This window comes from Anomaloglossus baeobatrachus, chromosome 3, assembly GCF_048569485.1.
Source record: "Anomaloglossus baeobatrachus isolate aAnoBae1 chromosome 3, aAnoBae1.hap1, whole genome shotgun sequence".
Lineage (NCBI taxonomy): Eukaryota > Metazoa > Chordata > Amphibia > Anura > Aromobatidae > Anomaloglossus > Anomaloglossus baeobatrachus.
The window spans coordinates 656,536,123-656,558,791 of NC_134355.1; the positions used below are offsets into that span (position 1 = coordinate 656,536,123).

The window sequence follows — 22,669 nt, forward strand, 5'->3', positions numbered from 1 at the left end:
AAATTAGAGTTGGTAAGTGAATGGGCTCTCACATACAAATCTGCATTGCTGTCAGGTCCCCCTGTGTTCTGTAGAAGTTGGCTCCCCCTTGTGATTGGAAGCAGTATCATTCATGCGGACTGATACTGGTACCCGATCTGCTTCTGAGAGCTGCGGTGCAATGCAGCTGGGACGGCAAGAGACCTGACAGAGACACAGATCCCTGTGTGAGAGCCCATCCACCATTGGCACTTGCCAACGTGTTTGTGCAATATTTTTTCCTTTTTTTTGTGTGGGGGAGGGGTGCTTGTTTTTTTGGGGGGGAGTGCCTTTGTTTTAGGGATGTCTGCTTTCTTTGAAGAAGAGTCCTGCTGTATTATTTTACTTTTTTAGCAGCTTGGACACTTCCTTATGGATTACCAACAAGGACTTATTTTAAGCATACCAAAAAATCCTACTGGGGCTTATTTTCGGGGTTGATCTTATTTTCGGAGAAAGAGGGTATTATAGTGTATACTAATAAATTTTACAATGATCCTTAAAGGGGTTTTCCACTACTATGGTAATATGACCGCTTTTCATTTGTCCTAACTATTCCTAACTAACACTGTCCTAATATACTTCTGTTACCTACCCTGCTCCTGTAAGTTGATCTCTCTGTGATCTATATATACCTTCATTGATCCTTCTAATCTAGAGACCGGAATCAGGCAAACTGAGCAGGGCACATGACTGGTCGGGCTGCCTTTCTGTGAGTGACAGCAGTCGGGGCACGCATGCCCAGATCACACTTCACCCTCCTCTCAGTCCTGTGATATACTATCTAATGATTGGCCCATGAAAGCACCGCACTGTAAAGCTGGTTGAGAGGAGAGTAAAGTGGGATCTGGGCATTTTTTACAGGCGTTTTCTGAAAGTTTATTTAACGTTATTGAATAATTTAAAAAATCACTTGCGGTTTATGAAGCAAGAATGCTGACAAAACACTCAAAAAGATGCCCGGCCATCTTCTGGGTATCTTTTGAGCCTGTTGGCTTTTGTTGAAGAATTTGGAGAATTTGGTATGTCCTCTATAACTCAAGACATGGACGTTAATGTCAAAACCGCTGGCACCAAAAGTGAGTACACCCCTAAATGTGATACTCACTTTTGGGACATACTGTATGTAAAATGCTTTATTGCCATTGTAATATCCAGGCACTTTTGTGATCTACTGTATAATAAATATATGTAGAGAGAGTAAATCTGACACTTTTACCATTCCTCGCAGGTTTACTGAAGATTTTGAAGGTTTTGTTACATGACAGATCATTTTTCTTTTTCAGCGAATGCAACATTGAGGGTTCAGGGGACTCCTCCAGCGCAAGGGGTGGTCTTTGCTGCATCTAAACAGGTATCTTCATTATCTGATGAGAGAACGCTAAACATATCGACCATTCACAAGTTCCTTAAAAAGTGCAAACTAAACACTCAAAAGACTCAAAAGTTTTTATTTTATATCTTTCTTAGATGATTTAACTTCTTTTATTATTTTTATTAATTTCTTAGTTGTTTCTATTTTTTTCTTTTTATTTTATCATTTCCTTTGATATCTTTAGATGTTTTTTTTTATTTTATGATTTTCTTTGGTATCTTTAGATTTTTTTTATTTTTCTTTTATCATTTTCTTTGATGTCTTTAGATGTTATTTTTTTTCCTTTTTCTTTTATCATTTTCTTTGATGTCTTTAGATGTTTTTTTTTCCTTTTTCTTTTCATTTTCTTTGATTTCTTTAAATGTTTTTTTTTTATTTTTATTTTATAATTTCCTTTGATATCTTTAGATCTTTTTTATTTTTTAATTTCCTTTGATATCTTTAAATGTTTGTTTTATTTTTATTTTATTTCCTTTGATATCTTTAGATTTTTTTTTATTTTTTAATTTCCTTTGATATCTTTAGATGTTTTTTGTCATTTTTATTTTATAATTTTCTTTGATATCTTTAGATGTTTTTTATTCTTTTATCATTTTCTTTGATATCTTTAGATTTTTTTTATTTAATAATTTACTTTAATATCTTTAGATGTTTTTTCTATTTTTCTTTTATAATTTTCTTTGATGTCTGTAGATGTATGTTATTATTATTTAGACTTTTTTTATCGCATACATTTTTTACATGTTTTCTGAGATATTTTGTATTTTTTATTTTAATACTTTCTTAGATGTTTTCAGCTTTCCTTTCTTATTTTATAACTATCTAACTATCGTAGGTGATTTAATATTTTCCTTTATTTATTTATTTTTTTTCCGTTTTAGAACTTTATTTGACACATTTATTTCTTTTGGTATTTTATAACTTTACTTAGACATTTACATATTTATTTCCTTTTTATATATTTCTTATACAATCATGACTGAAAATGTTGCCACCCTGGAAACTTTTCCAGAAAATGAAGTATTTCTCCCAGAAAATTATTGCAGTTAGACTTTTTGACCATGACCTAGGACACAATCCCAGCTTTCTGACGCTGGTCAGTACATTGCCACCCAAAATCCTTTGGTAATCTTCAGACTTCATAATGTCACATAGTCAAGGTCCCCAGTGCCAGGGGCAGCAAAACAGCCTCTAAACATCTCAACCTACACCATTTGTGACTGTAGGTGCTGTGTTATTTTCTTTGTAGGCCTCAATCCTTTTTTTTTTTGTAAACAGTAGAATGATGTGCTTTACCAAAAAGCTCTATCTTGGTCTCGTCTGTCCACAAGACAATTTCCCAGAAGGATTTTGGCTTACTCACGTACATTTTATCAAACTGCAGTCTAGCTCTATGTTCCTGTGTCAGCAGTGGGGTCCTCCTGGGTCTCTTCCATTGTGTTTCATTTCATTCAAATGTGGATGGATAGTTTGCGCTGACACTGATGCACCCTAAGCCTGCAGGACAGCTTGAATGTCTTTGAGGCGGCTTATCCACCATCCGTATTATCCTGTGTTGCAATTTTTCATCAATTTTTTTCTGCCATCCACGTCCAGTGAGATTAGCTACAATGCCATGAGTTGTAAACCTCTTGATTGTTTCATACCGTGGACAAAGGAACATGAAGATCTCTGGACATGGACTTGTAACCTTGAGATTGTTGATATTTTTCAATAGTATTGGTTCTCACGTCCTCAGACAGTTCTTTTCTCCTTCTTCTGTTTTCCATTCTTAGTGTGGCACACACAGACACACAATGCAAAGATTGAATCAACTTCTCCCTTTTTTACCTGGTTTCAGGTGTGATTTCCATATTGCCCACACCTGTTACTTGCCACTGGTGAGTTTGAACGAGCATCACATGCTTGAAACAAAGTTGTGCTAACAATTTTGGAAAGGTACCATCATTTTTGCCCAGCCTATTTTGGGAGTTTTATGTGAAATTATGTACAATTAGTCTTTTTTTTCTCAGCTTTTTTGTGTTTTTCCAACACAAACAATGGAAATAAATGTGTATATGACAAATCGTGTAACTGCAACAAATTTATAAGAGAAATATTTCATTTTCTGCAACAATTTCAAGGGTGCCAACAGTTTGGGCCGTAACTGTATGTTTTTAGATTATTATTATTATTATATTATAACGCTCAATATTTTTTTATTTATTATGTTATTACTTTTTTTGATGTTTTGAATGCATTTTATTATTATGGTATATATTTTATGTTTCTTAAATGTTTTTAGAAATATTTTTTTCTGGCAGGCAGAATACTTTAAATTAAGCCGCACACAGAACCTCACGAAGTTAAGGTGCTTTAGTTACTCAGATAGATTTTTTTTTACGCCATCGGTCCACTGTATACAAGTCGATTTCTGTTGGTTTATGATATGTTCACAATGTTCACAACATTCGTTCTGTCCCCACATAGCATGTGTATTGTCAGCAGCACATCCCCCGTGATATGTGCTGTCGACAATGATGATTTAATTCCTCGCATTAATGGTTTTTTTGCAGCTGATTAGTGGTATATTTACATGAGCTGATGATTGGGATAAGCTGATGAAGGGAAAGTTCCTGTGCATTAATAATGCCGTATAATAATTGTGCTGTGCCGCACAACAGTGCCAATGACATATGAAGTAGAGCACTAATTGATTACATGCCTCCATATAGGTTACAAATAGTGATGGGCGGACCTGCACAGTAAAATTCCAGATCCACACGCTTTCAAAAGTACTATGACCGGGCCCAGAGTTCTCAGGGAACTCCGGGTAATGATACGGATTCGGCAACGCGGAAAAAAAAAAAAAAAATAAAAGTACAAATAAAGAAAACCAGAATAAAGCAAGTGCATTATACTTACCAAGTCTCCGGTGCGGCTGTAACTGCTTCCGGAGCTGCTCATTCTACTTTTGGGGCCGCTTAGTTTACCTCCGGGTCTGTGATTCCAAGCAGTCAGACACGCGGTCACTCAGGGTGGGTGCGCGTCTGACTGCAACCAATCACAGACGCTGGGATTGCCGGTGGGTGGAGAAAGCATGGATGAATATGGATGAGCGATAATGAGTGGCCCGGAAGCAGTTACAGCCGCACCGGAGACTCGGAAAGTATAACATTCTTGCTCCAATCCCTGTATCCCTTCTACCAACATTTTTCAGTGCCGGATTCCGGTTCCCATAGACTTATATGGGGACCGGCGTCCGGCCAGATATCCAGGATCAATATCGGACCGGTTATCTGTGAGTCTGCCCATCACTTATTACAAACTATGAACTCATGTATATGAATCCACTAGGGGAGATATCTTTCTATGTGTAGCTCCTAAGTAATGTCCTGTCATTCTTGTATTTTTCCCTGCCCCAGGTGAAGACCCCCAAAAATGACCTCACCGTGTATGATAACTGGAAAAGTCACTCCAACCGCACCAGCTCCCAGTACGGCATCATACCCCAGTGAGTTCTGTATTTTCATCTATGTCTTCGAAAAAAAATAATGGTATAATATCAATGATCTTGCCGAGCGCAGCTGCTCCTTTTTCTGCTTTTTGGGGGGTTCTGGACCCCTCCTGATACATAGATGGCCCACACCTCAGTCACCGGCCAAGATATAAAAAGTTTGAAAAAAAGACCACATAGTGCTGTATATAGAGACAATTGTCCCGTATACTTTAGCATCAACACCAATTCCCGAAACAATATATATAGTATCATCCTGGTTTGTATGAAATGATGGGTAAACCACAGTCCTGTATGTAATTTGGCATTAATTGGCTATAGTGTTTGCTATTTTCTATAATGTAATTCACTTTTATCTATATAGTTATATATAGTGATGGTGATATTTCTTACATTTACATTGCTTTTCCTGTAGAATTGGAACCCTGGGTATCGGCAGTGACTACGCCCCATTTTTACATTACTTGGGTATAACCTGCATGGACATTGCATACACCTACGATACGGTAAGTAATCACAGTGGACTAAAAACCAATGTAAAAAACAGGGGCTGATATTTAGCTCTATACTTACTGTGGTTTCTTGCTGAATGATGGAAGGGGCAAGTCAAATGCAAATGCACTCATTTAAGGCTTCAAATAATATAAGAAATTGTCATTTCACAACACAATTGATATAAAATATTTTTTACTATACCAATAACATCTATAACGCTGCCCTAAGGAGAAATATTTAATACTGCCCCCATGTGCAAGAGTATAACTACTATAATACTGCCCCCTATGTACAAGAATATAACTACTATAACACTGCCTCTATATACAAGAATATAACTACTATAATACTGCCCCCTATGTACAAGAATATAACTACTATAATACTGCTCCTATGTACAAGAATATTACTACTATAATACTGCCCCTATGTACAAGAATATAACTACTATAATACTGCCCCTATGTACAAGAATATAACTACTATAATACTGCCCCTATGTACAAGAATATAACTACTATAATACTGCCCCCTATGTACAAGAATATAACTACTATAATACTGCCCCTATGTACAAGAATATAACTACTATAATACTGCCCCTATGTACAAGAATATAACTACTATAATACTGTCCCTATGTAACAGAATATAACTACTATAATACTGCCCCCTATGTGCAAGAATATAACTACTATAATACTGCTCCTATGTACAAGAATATAACTACTATAATACTGCCCCCTATGTACAAGAATATAACTACTATAATACTGCCCCTATGTACAAGAATATAACTACTATAATACTGCTCCTATGTACAAGAATATTACTACTATAATACTGCCCCCTATGTACAAGAATATAACTACTATAATACTGCTCCTATGTACAAGAATATTACTACTATAATACTGCTCCTATGTACAAGAATATAACTATAATACTGCTCCTATGTACAAGAATATTACTACTATAATACTGCCCCCTATGTACAAGAATATAACTATTATAATACTGCCCCTATGTAACAGAATATAACTACTATAATACTGCCCCCTATGTACAAGAATATAACTACTATAATACTGCTCCTATGTACAAGAATATAACTACTATAATAATACTACCCCTATGTACAAGAATATAACTACTATGGGCGGCACGGTGGCTCAGTGGCTAGCACTGCAGTCTTGCAGCGCTGGGGTCCTGGGTTCAAATCCCACCAAGGACACCATCTGCAAGGAGTTTGTATGTTCTCCCCGTGTTTGCGTGGGTTTCCTCCGGGTACTCCGGTTTCCTCCCACATTCCAAAGATATACAGATAGGGACTCTAGATTGTGAGCCCCAATGGGGACAGTGTTGCCAACGTATGTAAAGTGCTATGGAATTAATAGCGCTATATAAATGAATAAAATTATTATTATTATTACTATAATACTGCTCCCTAAGTACAAGAATATAACTACTATAATACTGCCCCCTATGTGCAAGAATATAACTACTATAATACTGCTCCTATGTACAAGAATATAACTACTATAATACTGCCCCCTATGTACAAGAATATAACTACTATAATACTGCCCCTATGTACAAGAATATAACTACTATAATACTGCTCCTATGTACAAGAATATTACTACTATAATACTGCCCCCTATGTACAAGAATATAACTACTATAATACTGCTCCTATGTACAAGAATATTACTACTATAATACTGCTCCTATGTACAAGAATATAACTATAATACTGCTCCTATGTACAAGAATATTACTACTATAATACTGCCCCCTATGTACAAGAATATAACTATTATAATACTGCCCCTATGTAACAGAATATAACTACTATAATACTGCCCCCTATGTACAAGAATATAACTACTATAATACTGCTCCTATGTACAAGAATATAACTACTATAATAATACTACCCCTATGTACAAGAATATAACTACTATAATAATGCCCCTTTGTACAAGAATATAACTACTATAATACTACCCCTATGTACAAGAATATAACTACTATAATACTGCCCCCTATGTAGAAGAATATAACTACTATAATACTGTCCCTATGTACAAGAATATAACTACTATAATACTGCCCCCTATGTACAAGAATATAACTACTATAATACTGCCCCTATGTAAAAGAAAATAAGTACTATAATACTGCCCCCTATATGCAAAAATATAAATAATATAATACTGCCCCTATGTACAAAAATATTACTACTATAATACTGCTCCTATCTACAAAAATGTACAAAATATAACTACTATTATACTGCCACCAACAGTGGGTGAAATAAGTATTGAACACGTCACCAATTTTCTAAGTAAATATATTTCTAAAGGTACTATTGACATGACATTCTCAATAGATGTCGGTAACAACCCATCCAATCCACACAGGCAAATAAATCAAACCACAGATGTCCATAAACTACGTTATGTGTAATAATGAAAAATGAATGACAGTGAAAATGTTTTGAACACCCTAACTGAAATTTATTTAATACTTCATACAAAAGCCTTTGTTGGTGATAAAGCTTCAAGACGCCCCCTGTATGGAGAAACTAGTAGTCGCCTTTATTGCTCAGGTGGATTTTTTGCCATTCTTCCACACAAACACTCTTCAAATCTTGATGATCTTGTGGGCTCCTTCTATGAACTTTAGTCTCTTCCATACATTTTCTATTGGCTTCAATTTATTTTCTTTCTCTGAAACCAGTTGAGAGTTTCCTTGGATGTGTGTTTGGGACCATTCTCTTGTTGAAATGTCCACCCTCGTTTCATCTTCATCATCCAGGTAGATGGCAGCAGATTTTTATCAAGAATGTCTCCGTACAATTGTCCATCCATTCTTCCTTCAATTACATGAAGTTTGCCAGTGTCGTATGCTGAAAAACAGCCCCACACCATGATGTTCCCATCTCCAAACTTCACTGTTGATATGGTGTTATTGGGGTGATTTGCCTTTTGGCCTCCATAGTGTGTTTTATGGCCTCTAAAGAGTTCAATTTTGGTCTCATCTGACCAGTATTCTCCAAGTATTTCATAGGTTTGCCTAAATGTTGTTGAGCAAACTTTACTCGCTTTTGAACATGCTTTTTGTTCAGCAGTGTGTGGTGAGCGTGCATACAGGTCATGGAGGGTGAGTGCTTACTTATTGTTTTGTTTGAAACAACTGTACCTGCTGCTTCCAGGCCTCTCTGCAGCTTTCCACAGGTGGTTATTGGCTGTTGGACAACTCTTCTGATAATTCTTTTCACTCCTCTGTCTGAAATCTTTCGGGGAGCATTTGATCGTGGCCGGTTTATGGTGAAATGATGTTCTTTCCACTTCCGAATTATGACCCCAACAATGTTCACTGTAAGCTTTAGTAGTTTAGAATTTTTAGTGTAACCAATGCAATCAGTATGTTTTGAATCAATAAGGTTGTGAAGGTCTTAAGACAGCTCACTGGTTTTACCCATCATCAGATGTTTCTTGTGTAGCACCTTGGTAATGAAACACCTTTTTATATACCATCAGTTGAACCAGCTGATATTATTTTTTCATAAATGGAAGGATTGTTTTCAAATTACTAATTTCAGCTTGTGTCATGACTTTTAATGGCTTTTTGCACCTCTCTGTCTTCAAGTGTTCAATATTATTTCCCAGTGTAATTTCTCGTTATTACACATAAGTTAATATATGGACATCTATGGCTTGATTTCTTTGCCTGTGGGGATTGCATGAGTTATTACTGACCTGTGGTGAGAAATTCATGTCAATAGCATTTTTACAAATATATTTACTTAGAAAATTGATGGCATGTTCAATACTTATTTCACCCACTGTATGTACAAGAATAAGACTGCCATAATACTGCTCCTAATTACAAGAATATAATTATTATAATTTTGTCAATTGTTGGGGATATTTTGCTGATGCCCTAATTTTTTCTTTGTTCTTTTAGAGGGTGACATCGGCTCGAATATATCCTGCCTACCACACAGCGTTCGACACTTTTGATTATGCTTCTAAATATATAGACCCAGGTAAAGTGACAAAATGTATATGGAGGCACATATAGCTAAAGTAGTCGGCTCACGCTTTTTTAGGTCAGCCCTATTACTACTCCTAGCAAAATAGATTCTCCATGGTACTCTTGTACAATGCTCATGTTGTCCACTACAATTGCTAAGTACTCCCCTTTATAAGCCTAAAGGGGCTTTACACGATAGCGATATCGCTAGCAATTTCTAGCGATAGCGAGCGTGTAAGTACCCGCCCCCGTCGCGCATGCGATTGTTTGTGATCGCTGCCGTAGCGAACATTATCGTTACGGCAGCGTCACACATACTTACCTGGTCGGCGTCGTCGCTGTGACTGCCGAACAATCCCTCCTTCAAGGGGGTGGGACGTTCGGCATCACAGCGACGTCACCGCAACATCACTAAGCGGCCGGCCAATCAAAGAGGAGGGGCGGAGATGAGCAGGACGTAACATCCCGCCCACCTCTTCCTTCCACATTGTGGCCGGCGGCAGGTAAGGAGACGTTCCTCGCTCCTGCGGTGTCACACATAGCGATGTGTGTTGCCGCATGAGCGATGAACCACCTGGATAAACAACCCTTACCGATTTTTGAGTTTGGGACGACCTCTCCATGGTGAACGATTTTCACCATTTTTGAGGTCGCTTAAGGTCGCTGGTCAGTGTCACACGCTGCGATATCGTTAATGACGCCGGATGTGCGTCACTAACAACCTGACCCCGACGACAAAACATTAACGATATCGTAGCGTGTAAAGCCCCCTTAACAGTATTTAACAGTAAACCAGTATGTGTTACCCATAGTATATAATCAGTACTGTGGGTACTCCAGTAAGAGGGATACCATATTTTCACTATTCTTCATCTCTGAGATGCAGGTCATTGTTCAAGTTACCCCCTTGTAGTATCTCAGAAAATCTAAACCCCTTTAAAGAAGTATTACTGTTATATACATTCATGGCCTAGCCCCAGGCACATATGTAAAAAAAAAATACCGGTACCCACAGAAATGCTTTCTTGCAGGTACGCCGTAGATATCTGCGATCCCCTTTAAGAAATAATAGTTCTGATAGGCTACTTGTGCCATTTATTTATAGAACTAGCTGTACTACCCGGTGTGCCCGGGATAGTAATTGTATCTCTTTTCTCTCCCACTCTCTCACTCTCCCTCTCTGACCGTCTCTCTCTCTGTTTCTCTCTCTCTGTCTCTCTCTATCCATCTCTCTATCTCTCTCTTCCTGTCTCTCTCTCTCTGTATCTTTATCTCTGTTTCTCTCTCTCTCTGCCTGTCTCTCTGTCTCTCTGTCTGTCTCTTTATCTCTCTGTCTCTCTCTCCACTGATATCATATTACCTCACACATAAGCTTCTTATACCAAGAATGACCTTTGTTGCCTATAGTAACCAATCACAGCTCCTATTAATGACCTGTAGCTCCCAGCTCCATTGACTTTAATGTAAGCAGTTTTTTTGGTGAATAACTGTAAAGTGTGGGGTTAAATCTTCCCCACAAAACATAGTCTATGACGTTTCCTGAGTCACATGAGGCGTCTGTGCAAAATTTCATGATTGTAAATACGATGGTGCTGATTCCTTTAGCGGACACGGACACACACGCACACACACACACACACACATACACACACACACATACACACACACACACATATATATACACACACACACGCACACACACACACACACACACACATATACACACATACACACTCAACTTTATATATTAGATTTGCGTGAATTATCAGTCTGTAAATAAATGGTGCTCTTCTAATTTTATAAAGGGTAAAGTTCAGTTCCTCGACCTCTCCAGAAAAAGATACTTCCCCGCTGTTCCTGTGCACCGCTTCCTGTGTCTCCTGCCATTCTCCTCACTTCCTCTTCCTGTAGGTGACAACCCAGATTTTCTGCAGTCAATCATCTTCCACTGATTGACTGCAGCCTTGAAAAAGCATTGGCCACTGATTGGCTAGAGTAATCACATTTGACCATACATTGAAAGAGAGCCTGGCGGAGGACCTGAGCAGTGGTGCATAAGAGCACAGGGGTCCAGTAAATCGATGTTTATCTCTCTCTCTTTTTGTTTTTTTAATACCCCTTCAGGCACGATATTATTATAAAATTATTAATAAATTAATGTAAAATGTATTAGTAAACAGCTACTTTAACCATGTATGATCGTCCCACGTCCCCGTTAGAATGGATCAGTTGTGTGTATGTGTGACCGCGACTCCAATATTTATTTACCATGTACCTTTGTTCATTTTTAATACTTGTAGGGTTTACTAGCCATCAGACGGTGGCACGCACGGCTGGAAATGTACTGCTGCGGTTATCAGACAGTCTCATCCTGCCCCTGGGGGCAAGAGACTATGTAGAAACATTGGATGGGTTTTATAAGCAGGCGGAAACTTTCCAGACCAATCTCAGCAAATATAACATCTCCCTAGGTAACTCTATATATATAATAATTACTACTGTCTGTTTCAGTAATAAACGTGTCTGCGTCGCTGTAGCGTGGGGCGGGGCGGTAGTCATGGGCACCACAACATGCTACATGAAGATGAATGATTCCCCTTGTCCTGAAGAAGGAGATGGATATATCTCTAAAACGCATAGGCGGGCTTTGCACGTTGCGACATCGGTAACAATGTGTTACCGATGCTGCAGCGATAGTCCCCGCCCGCGTCGCACGTGCGATATCTAGTGAAAGCTGCCGTAGCGATTATTATCGCTACGGCAGCTTCACACGCACATACCTGCCGTGCGACGTCCCTCTGGCCGGCGACCCGCCTCCTTCCTTAGGGGGGCGGGCCGTGCTGCGTCACAGCGACGTCACATGGCAGGCGGCCAATTGAAGCGGAGGGGCAGAGATGAGCAGGATGTAAACATCCCGCCCAACTCCGTCCTTCTCATTGCAGCCGGGAGGCAGGTAAGGTGATGTTCCTCGCTCCTGCGGCTTTACACACAGCGATGTGTGCTGCCGCAGGAGCGAGGAATAACATCGTACCTGTCGCACCATCGGCATTATGGAAATGTCGGAGGCTGCAGCGATGATACGATAACGACGCTTTTGCGCTCGTTCATCGTATCAAAAAGGTTTTACACGTTGCGATATCGACTGCGACGCCGGATGTGCGTCACTTTTGATTTGACCCCATCGACATCGCACGTGCAATGTCGCAACGTGCAAAGCCGCCCATAGACTTATGAAAACAAAGGGATCCATTTAAATCTTCTGGATTCTGTGGTTTTAGCGCGGCTTATACCCGTATTCCTCTCCCCGTTTATGATACTATTAATGACTCGCCCACCCCAGGGCTCTGGGACACCCGGTGCCGGGCCGGACTAGTCCGGGGGTAGTCAGCGGTGGCAGGGCCCCCGGCTCCGTGACCCTGGCGGGGTCAACTAATATGGCGGTTGTGGGGGTGATGATTAATAATAAAGTTTGTGGAAATATATTCGTGACGCCACCTGTGGATTGCGGCTATGGAGCTGCTGATGCTGGATAGGGCCTCCGGGGCTCATGTAATGGCAGCTGGGATGGTTCTGCTCCTTACAGGTGGAGCGGTACCCCAGGGCAACCGTTGGTGCTTATAAGAGTCTATGCAATGGTGGTGCGGTATAGAACAAAAGGGAGGCGACACCAGGAGTTGCAGTTTCAAGGTTTTCACTCACTGTCGCCAGGGCTGCAGCAGACTGGTTGCCGTTGGAGTGCTGGAATTCACTGTCAGGGACCTCCGCCGATACCAGGTAGTTCTTAGGGTCAATATCGGTGCACCACTTTTATGTCTCTTTCCTCGACTGACTTCACAGCCTTGACTTTTATAGATGAACTTATCTTGGCCTCCACCATAGAATCTGGTCAAGGGGGCTTGCCTGACTGGAATCTTGCCCTCTTCCCAGGGGATCTACGGCAGGTTGTGGCCCTGGGCGCTTGCAGCCACCCTGGGCCTCGGTGTCACTTTATGAGGAAATGTCTTTCTTCCCTCTGTCTGGGGACCATCCCCGAATGCAGCCAGATCCCTCCACCCGATCTTCTTAGTGGAACAGGCCACGAGCTAATAAGCCCTTCCGTGGCCCTGGAATCCTTTCTTCTCTGTCTGTGGTGTCACCTGGGCCTAGCCGGGTCCCAGGATCTCCACCAGGAAACTTCGCTCTCTGTCACTTTCTCTTCACTCTCCTGAGGTAACTACCACCCTCTCCTTCTCCCTCTCACGACTAGACTAGACTGTCTGACCTTGAACTTCCTGTCTCTACTCTCACTTTCAGTTGGCTCCTCCCACTTCCCTTGTTGCTAGGCCCCACCCTATGGGAGAAGAGATGGGTCTTATGGCCCCCCCAGCCTACAGCATGGGGGTAGCCACTATCTCCAGTCCCAAAATATGCCTAACAATAGGAGTAGTGTGAATTTGCCTGTGAACCGGTATTCACCCTTGTCCTTACCCAGGATGGGACATCACACCTCTGGCTGAGGTGCAATGTCTCTGTGGCGACGGAAGCCTCAGGGGCGCCACATTAACCTTCGGGGCTGCTGCTGACCACCATCGTTACTTGTGTAGAAAGGAGTTGTGACTGACACAACCCCACCAGGTGAGTGCGTTTTTAGCACTAGACTAAAACCTGCATATCGGGTAAGACCCTATTTTTGCGCTTTTATTCCACAGTTACATAGTTACATAGTTACTTAGGTTGAAAAAAGACCTAGGTCCATCTAGTTCAACCTTCCTCCACCAGTTCTACATTTAGTCACTAAGTCATTTATAACCAACAATGTTGTGTGTAGTGAGGAAATCATCCAGCCCTTTTTTAAAAGCTGTTATAGTATCTGCCATTACTACCTCTTGTGGTCGGCATTCCACAGTCTGACCGCTCTAACTGTAAAGAACCCTTTCCTATTTAGGTGTCGGAATCGCTTTTCTTCCACTCGCAGTGAGTGCCCCCTGGTCCTTAGTACTGTCTTTGGAAGAAATAAGTCATGTGCCAGTCCTTTATATTGACCACACATGTATTTATACATATAAATGAGATCTCCTCTGAGACGTCTTTTTTCTAAGCTAAACATATCTAACTTTTTCAACCTGTCATCATATGGGGGCCTCCATTCCTTGTAATAGTCTAGTTGCCCGCCTTTGAACTGACTCTAACTTCTGAATGTCCTTTTTAAAATGTGGAGCCCAAAACTGGATCCCGTATTCCAGATGTGGCCTTACAAGTGATTTATAGAGGGGTAACAATACGTTGGGATCACGGGATCTAATCTCTCTTTTTATACACCCTAAAATCTTGTTTGCTTTAGCAGCTGCTGCTTGACATTGAGTGCTGCTGCTCAGCTTATTTGTAATGAGAATACCCAAGTCCTTCTCCTGTTCTGTAGTCCTGAGTTTACTTCCATTTAATGTATACGCAGCTATAGGATTACTCCGTCCTAGGTGCATTACTTTACATTTATCAATATTAAATCTCATTTGCCAAGTATCTGCCCATTCTGACATCTTATCCAGATCTTTTTGTAATATTGTACTATCCAGGTCAGTTTTTAATATCCTACATAGTTTGGTGTCATCGGCAAAGACTGACACTGTACTATCAATCCCATCCACAAGGTCATTAAGAAAGAGAGTAAAAAGAATCGGTCCAAGCACAGATCCCTGCGGCACCCCACTGCTGACTATAGCCCATTTAGAGAATGTACCATTTATGACTACTCTTTGTTTCCTATCTTTTAGCCAATTCCTTACCCAGTTGCATATTGTGTCCCCTAGTCCTTGCTTCTGGATCTTTAGTATAAGGCTATTATGTGGTACAGTATCAAATGCCTTTGCAAAGTCCAAATAAATCACATCAGCTGCATTACCAATATCCAGGTTTGAACTTACCCCCTCATAGAACCCCAACAGGTTGGTTAGACACGACTTATCTTTCATGAATCCATGCTGTTTGTCAGTTATCATATTATTTTCTGCAATATATTTTTGCATGTCATCCCTTAAAATGCCCTCAAAAACTTTGCATACTACTGATGTCAGGCTTACTGGACGGTAGTTGCCTGGATCTACCCTCTTACCTTTCTTAAATATCGGTACCACATCAGCAATCCTCCAATCCTGAGGCACCAACCCTGTTACAAGTGAGTCTAAAAAGATGAGATACAGCGGTCTGTCGATTACGGAGCTCAATTCCCTCAATATTCGTGGATGAATGCCATCTGGCCCTGGGGATTTGTCAATGTTTAATTTACTCAGACGTAGGCGTACTTCATCTTGTGTTAAATTAATTATATCGGGTGGTGGACTTTGATTTTTCACTTGTTGAATGATCCCTGGTACAGTCAGTTCCTTGGTGAATACAGATGAGAAATGCCTATTTAATATCTCAGTCTTTTGTTTGTCCTCTATAATTAACTTGTTATTATATTTTAAGGGGCCGATACTATCCTTTGTTTTCCTTTTGGCATTAATGTATTTATAAAAGATTTTGGGATTTATTTTAATGTCATTGGCGATTTTTGTTTCAGTAGCTAATTTTGCTTGTTTGATTTCTTTTTTACATTTCCTATTGATATCTTTATACTCCTGCAATGCTATTTCTGTATTCTCAGCCTCAGTTACATCACGTTCTTTTACTTCTGAGGTGATAGACCTTGACAGACAGCATATTGCCAATGGATTTGGCTGGCCAGGACCAAATGTTACCCAATCCATTGAGGCAATTTTACTCAACAGTAGTTTGATGATAACTATATACGTTATATAGCGGGCATATATCTCCTCGTATGTTTCATTAACTCAGAGCATCTCTATACACATTCTCTTTTCCTCCACTTTTCTGATTTCAGCCTCCACTTATCGCACTTGCGTCACCACAACCCAGCCTAGTACCACAGTACAGTCCGTGAAAGTCATATTTTCCTTCAAGTTGTTCCTCGTCTTCTCACTCTTAAAGAGGTTTTGCCAATACAACCGGACCTAGCTTTAGGCTATGTGCGCACTAGAAATGTGAAGTTTCTCAAGAAAATTTCTTGAGAAACTTCTGGGAGTGAAAGATTTCCGGACCTCCGGAAAAAATCCGCACCAAATCCGCATGCGGATTTGCCGCGGATTAGCCGCGGAATAGCCGTGAATTTGCCGCGATTTTCCCGCGGGTGGTTCCCTGCGGATTTTGCAGGCTGTACTGCCGAAATCCGCAGGGTACCTGCGGAAAAGAATTGACATGCTCATTTTCTCAAGAAATTTTCTCGAGAAATTCTTCTCAAGGAAATTTCTTGAGAAAAATCCGCACAGTGCGCACAGCTATTTTTTTTTCTCATAGAATTTGCTGGGAAATGTCTGCACAAAGATTGCAGACATTTCTCAAGAAATTTCCGCGGCAAATCCGTGGGTAAATCCGCGGGTAAAATGCACTAGTGCGCACAGAGCCTTAAGCTCTTCTTCTTAGGGAACTATAACCTGGGGCACTCACTTTGTTTCATGTCCTGCTGCCAGGACCTATTTCATTCCGTCACTTAGTCCTCTGGTCAGTCCTTTGACCCATCTTCCATAGATCACTCTGCAACTCGTTCCTTGATATTCAGGATCTCACTATCCACTGCCTTCATTCTCCCCTCGCTCTAGGGACACCCACATCATGCGGCTCTACGAACTATTCAGATCCTAGGTCTGTCTGTATCTCATGCTGGGCCCTATCTGACTTTCTAACAGGAAACAGTCACTGACCCTTTGCACGAGCTGCTCCCACTAGGGGCTTGTCCAAACCATTAACTCTGTCCTACCCCATGTCCAGCAAATACATTTAAGCACAATAACAACAATTCATATTACACATCACAGTTTACATTTTACATCTGCACAATAACAAATTACTTTATTAACATTACACTTTATACTATAGAACAACACTGATGTCTTCAAGGGGGAACACAACAATATGTCCACCTCCATAAATACCTCCCTTTTTTAATGATGATCGTCCTTAATCATCCACGACTAATGCTTAACAGCACACGTAACATTTTAACTAACACGGTTCTGGCTTTACTTCTCCAAAACACAGATGACATTTTCCTTCTTCTCTTACTTAATTAGGACCCCAGAACCACAATGCCCAAGTCCATTTTTATCCTTAACCCAGCACAAGTCGTATAAGGTTGACCAAGCTCCTTGAGAACCCATCTGACCAAATTCTGTGGAGTAAGGTCAATAACTCCCATCAGTCCATGAGATGGGGGCAAAGCCCTTTATTCTCCTATCAATACTTAGGAAAGAGGCTAGTCCTTTAAACCATAGTCACTTAGGGGCAAAGTCTATTTTGGATTGGGCTCAGTCCTTACCGAAGGGTGTGCAACCCTTTCGCTGGCACAATGTCCCTCAATCCAGCAGAGGGGGTGTACAACATGAGTATATAAACTGGGAAAGGGGTAAAACTAACTTCAACCATCCGTGGCTACAAAAGGCAAGAGTCCTGGATATATTTGCCTTGGACCCGCTGATTTATGGCTATTCTGAGAACTTCAAACTGTTCCGCTGGTGCAACAGGGGTGTAACGAGAACTCCTCAGCATTCAAATCCGCTTCTCTTTCACTGGCCCTCTGCCAGCTGTGTTCAGACCCAGATTTTCTTAGACTCCATCCTGTTCCATGGGCCATATACATCACGGCTGGATTGGCTGATTCCTCCAGTGTTCCTGTGGTCTTCTCTTCGTCTGAGACACCATGGAGATTCAAGATGGTCTCCCCACTGTTACTCCTCACACGAGCCTCTGGGCCTGGCGGTGTGATGGTTCTAGAAACTGTCACCTTTCATTGAGGCTGCATTGCTGAAGGCGCTTCTCCTGTATCTGATTTTATCATTGCGACCGCTATCGCAAACCACCCTCTTGGCCCTTCCTTAAGGAACTGAACCTGTTCTCCAGGATGTAAAAAAAAAAAAGTTGGTGCTGACATATACCATGTCCCAGGTGTTCTCCTCCACTAAGAAGTCATAGCCTCTTCCGCGGTCAAAGTACACCATCAATCCCCGGGTCATCCGCTGCATGAACTCTCCTCGTCTGTGACTGTCTAGCTGGGCCCACACCCACTTGTCTTTCCTCTTTTTGTGCTGAACTAGAGCCACGATCGATTATGCCCCCCTTCGGTGGTCGAGGTTTCCCTAGGTGTCGAAGGTTCTCTAGAGGTCGAGACCTTCGGCGGGATTCAGACTTGTACCGGGGTTGGGACTTCCAGCAGGGTTCGAACTGAAACCAGAAGCAACTGGGCCTGCAAGGCATCTAGTCATCTGGCACTTCGATGGGCCCCTTGTGTCTGGTATTGCAGTTCAGCATCATTCCAGTGAATGGGGCACTTTTTTTTTTTTGTGACAAGGTTTTCTGTTGAATTTTTATGGATTTTTTTTCACGTTTTAATAAAACGCTGCAGTCAGAAGTTAGCTGTAAAATTAAATAAAAAATACACAGTGTATTTTTTTCCACTTGCCTTTTGTTTTTCTACTTTTCATAGAAATCTATTGATTTTTGTTTTTCGGCATAAAAAATGCCCATGTTGCTGTATCTTGCTGATTTTGGTGCTACTTATAAGGGTGGTTGTCCCCATTACAGATTGTGTGATTCTAATCGGAATCCTTAAATCGCGCGACCTCTGATTTACATGATATGGAATTGAAGAACACAGCAAAAAAAACCCAACAAAAACACCAAAAAACTCAAGTAATAAAACACCCAGGGCAGATTTATGAAACTGAAAGGAAAACTGTCCATCCACACTATTCATGGCGACCAATCCCAGTGCGTCTTTTATTTGTATTAATACTTTCGAAAAATGAAAGCTCCTCTTTGATTGGTTGCCATGGGAAATAAAGACAGGTTTGTGGGGTTTTTTTTGTTTTTGTTTTTTAAATCTGAAAAACACAAGGAAAAAATATACTGTTTCGGAAAGGAAAAGTGCAATTAAGTCAGATTAATTATTGATATAATTATTAGCTCTCTGGCGCCATCTGCTGTATATGATGTGCTCACGAAGCTCAGGAGCAGGTTGGCAACTGGGTCACTACGGATGTCCTTGGTGATTGTGGGGTGCTAATGGGTTGTTATGGAAACCATGGGTCAACTGAGGACCCCCTATGGCTGTCATGTTAATACTCCTAAGAAACCCAGCCCAGTAAATATTCAACAGACTTCGATATTACATAGTATTATGTAGATAATCACGAAATAAATGGTTTAACCCCTTTACAACCTATGATGTATCCGTACGTCATAGGTCGTGCCTGTCCCTTTAATGCAGGCTCGGGTGGTGAGTTTCCCTGGTCCTGGTGGCTTATCTGATCAGTCTGTTAACCAGTTAAATCCTACTGTTAATCTAGGACAGCGGGAGCACCTCATTCCCTGCCGCAATTGGAGGCCCCGTGATGTCATCACAGGGCGCCGATGGGTTGTCATGGCAGCCAGGGGTTATCTGATGACGCCTGTCACTGCCATTACAAAGTTCCTGTGAGCGCCGGCATTCATAGATCATCATTTCTGCCATACAGAGCGGTGCTGACACTGAGGCATCGCTCAGAACAGCAGAAGCGATCGGACTGTATCAACTTCAAGTCCCCTAAGAGATGTAGTAGAAACAAGAAAGACTTGAAAAAAAGTTTTTTAAAAAATATGAAAAAACGAAACAAAAGTTCAAATCACTCCCCTTTGCCCCCTTGAAAAAACAAAACACATATCTGTTATAGTCGCTTTCAGAAATGCCTGATCTATCAAAATATAAAATAAATCGGTAATCTACTCGGTACACAATATGACAAAAAAAAAGCCAAAATTATGTTTTTTGGGTCATAAAATGCAATAAGAGGTGATCAAAACATCGCATCTACCCAAAAATGGCAAAACACCAGCTCAGGATGCAAAAAATAAGCCTTCACTGAATCCTAGATCCGAATAAATGAGAACGCTACAGGTCTCAGAAAATGGCGACAAAGGCCCAAATTTTTAATTTTTTTTAATTTTTTGGGGTTTTTTTTCTCCAATTAAATAAAAGAAAAAAATATACATGTTTGGTATCTATGAACTTGTACTGAGCTGGAGAATCATATTGCCAGGTCATTATTACCATATAGTGAACATGGTAAATAAAAACTCAAAAAACAAGAGTTATTGCATTTTTTTTTTGTAATTTCACTGCACTTGGATTTTTTTTCCGGTACAATATGGGACAGAATGAATGGTGTAATTCAAAAGTGCAACTTGTCCTGCAGAAAACAAGCCCTTAGGCCATGTGCGCACTAGAAATTGATTTTTTCTTAAGGAAAATCCGGACCCTCTGAAAGAATCCCGCACCTGCGGTAAAAAAAGCACCAAAACCGCAACGAAATCCGCATGTGGTTTTGCCGCCGTTTGGTGCGATTTTGGTGTGGATTTGCCGCAGGTTGGTCCCTGCTGATTTTTACCATTATCTTGGGCAAAAACCGCAGGTACCTGCAGAAAAGAAGTGACATGCTCATTAATTCCGCAGCGGAAAATCCGCGGGTAAATCCGCAGGTATAAAAAACGCAGTGTGCGAACAGCATTTTTAAAAACCCATAGGTTTTGCTGGGCAATGACTGCAGAAATTTAAGAAACATTTTCTGTGGCAAATCCGCGGTAAAATCAGCAGCATGCGCACATAGCCTTATAGGGAATATTGACGGAAAAATGAAAAGGTTATGGCTCTTGAAAGAAAAACAGAAAATTGCCGAGTGGTCAAAGGGGTTAAGCCCCCTAAGGGAACTAATGAAAAAAAAATTAAGAAAAAATAAAAAATAATATGTAGAAATACCAACATATAAATGTTTTACTCACCCGCCCCCCCACCCTTTTTCCCATAATAAACCTGGGGAAATCTAAAAAAAAAAACTTTTTGGTATCCTTGCGCATAATTGTCCAAACTAATAAAGTGTAAAAATATTTATGCCCGACAGGGTGAAAACTGAAATGGAAAATCAAAATAGTAGAATTATATTTTTACAATGAAAGTTCTCATACGGATATGGAAAAATAAGTGCGTTATGGCTCTTGAAAGAAAAGAAGGAGAAAGTGAAAAAACCTCTGCGTCTCCAAGAGGTTGATGATTTATTATGTGGTACATAAATAAATGATATTCAGAATGAACATCTTATGATAAGGGATTAGTCCATACCGTGAGTTAAATGCTGCGGCAAAAACATATCAATTATGTCCGCTATTATATGTATCACATGACTCATAACGCCTTGAAGGTTACTTCAAAATGGCCGTCTATATTGCCGAGGTTTCTACCGATGGCTGTCTGTGTTTTATACTAGAGCCATTAAAATGGGCGATTAATCGATACAAGGCAGCAGCTGAGTCTTTGGAAGAAGTCATTAAGAAACTATCGGACGCGGAGACGTAAGTTTTACTTTAGTGTTTCACTGAAACCTGTGATTCCACCAGTCACAAGAGCGGTGTACATACAATTTGGCCATGCTTGGATCTGCAGCTCGGTCACATCTTCTTGAATTGGCTGCGGTACCAAGCACAGCTGGTGGTACAGATAAGCGGCTGACCCCATGGGGGAGTGTATCATGGGGGTCAGACACCCATAATCAAATGCTGAACGCCTACCCATGCCCTTTTAATGTTGACTTTTGGATTGGAATGTTGATGCCTTTATAGTCGTTGCGTGTACATTTTTCTACATTTGATCCAGCTCATTGCTTTTTCTGTTTGTATTCTCCAGACCACTGAAGATACGGATGATAAACGACCAACTTATGCTCTTGGATAGATCATTCACAAACAATTTTGCTTTTCCAGACAGACTGTACTTCAGGTATAAATGGATTTAAAGGGATTAAGAAATAAGAAAGAACTACAATGTTTAGTGATGAGCGATCGCTACCATGTTCGGGTACTCGGTTCTCGTAACGAGCAGTTGGATGTTCGGACGGGCTCAACTCAAGTACACGAGCATAATGGAAGTCAATGGCAAGATCTTTTGGAAAAATGCTTGCGTTCTCCTTTGACTTCTATTATACTCGGTACACAAGTCGTGCCAATCAGAGTATCCAACTACTCGTTACTAGTACTCAGCACCCGAGCATGGTAGTGCTCGCTCATCACTAGTTACGAGTACTGAGCACCCGAGCATGGTAGCGCTTGCTCGTCATTAGCTACGAGTACTGAGCACCCAAGCATGGTAGTGCCCGCTCATCAGTAGTTACTAGTACTCAGCATCT

At 40.7% G+C, this 22,669-nt stretch overlaps 1 protein-coding gene across 1 annotated transcript in view; it reads left to right on the forward strand.

Annotated features, from left to right (window-relative positions):
• LOC142295729 (aminopeptidase NAALADL1-like) overlaps window positions 1-22,669 on the forward strand; it is a 68,520-nt gene that overhangs the window by 40,840 nt on the left and 5,011 nt on the right. Inside the window, exons 12-18 of the mRNA XM_075338821.1 lie at window positions 1,305-1,372; window positions 4,798-4,886; window positions 5,305-5,395; window positions 9,360-9,441; window positions 11,729-11,899; window positions 21,755-21,839; window positions 22,171-22,263. Of these exons, the coding sequence (XP_075194936.1) occupies window positions 1,305-1,372; window positions 4,798-4,886; window positions 5,305-5,395; window positions 9,360-9,441; window positions 11,729-11,899; window positions 21,755-21,839; window positions 22,171-22,263 (679 nt within the window). The remainder of the gene's footprint in view (window positions 1-1,304; window positions 1,373-4,797; window positions 4,887-5,304; window positions 5,396-9,359; window positions 9,442-11,728; window positions 11,900-21,754; window positions 21,840-22,170; window positions 22,264-22,669) is intronic.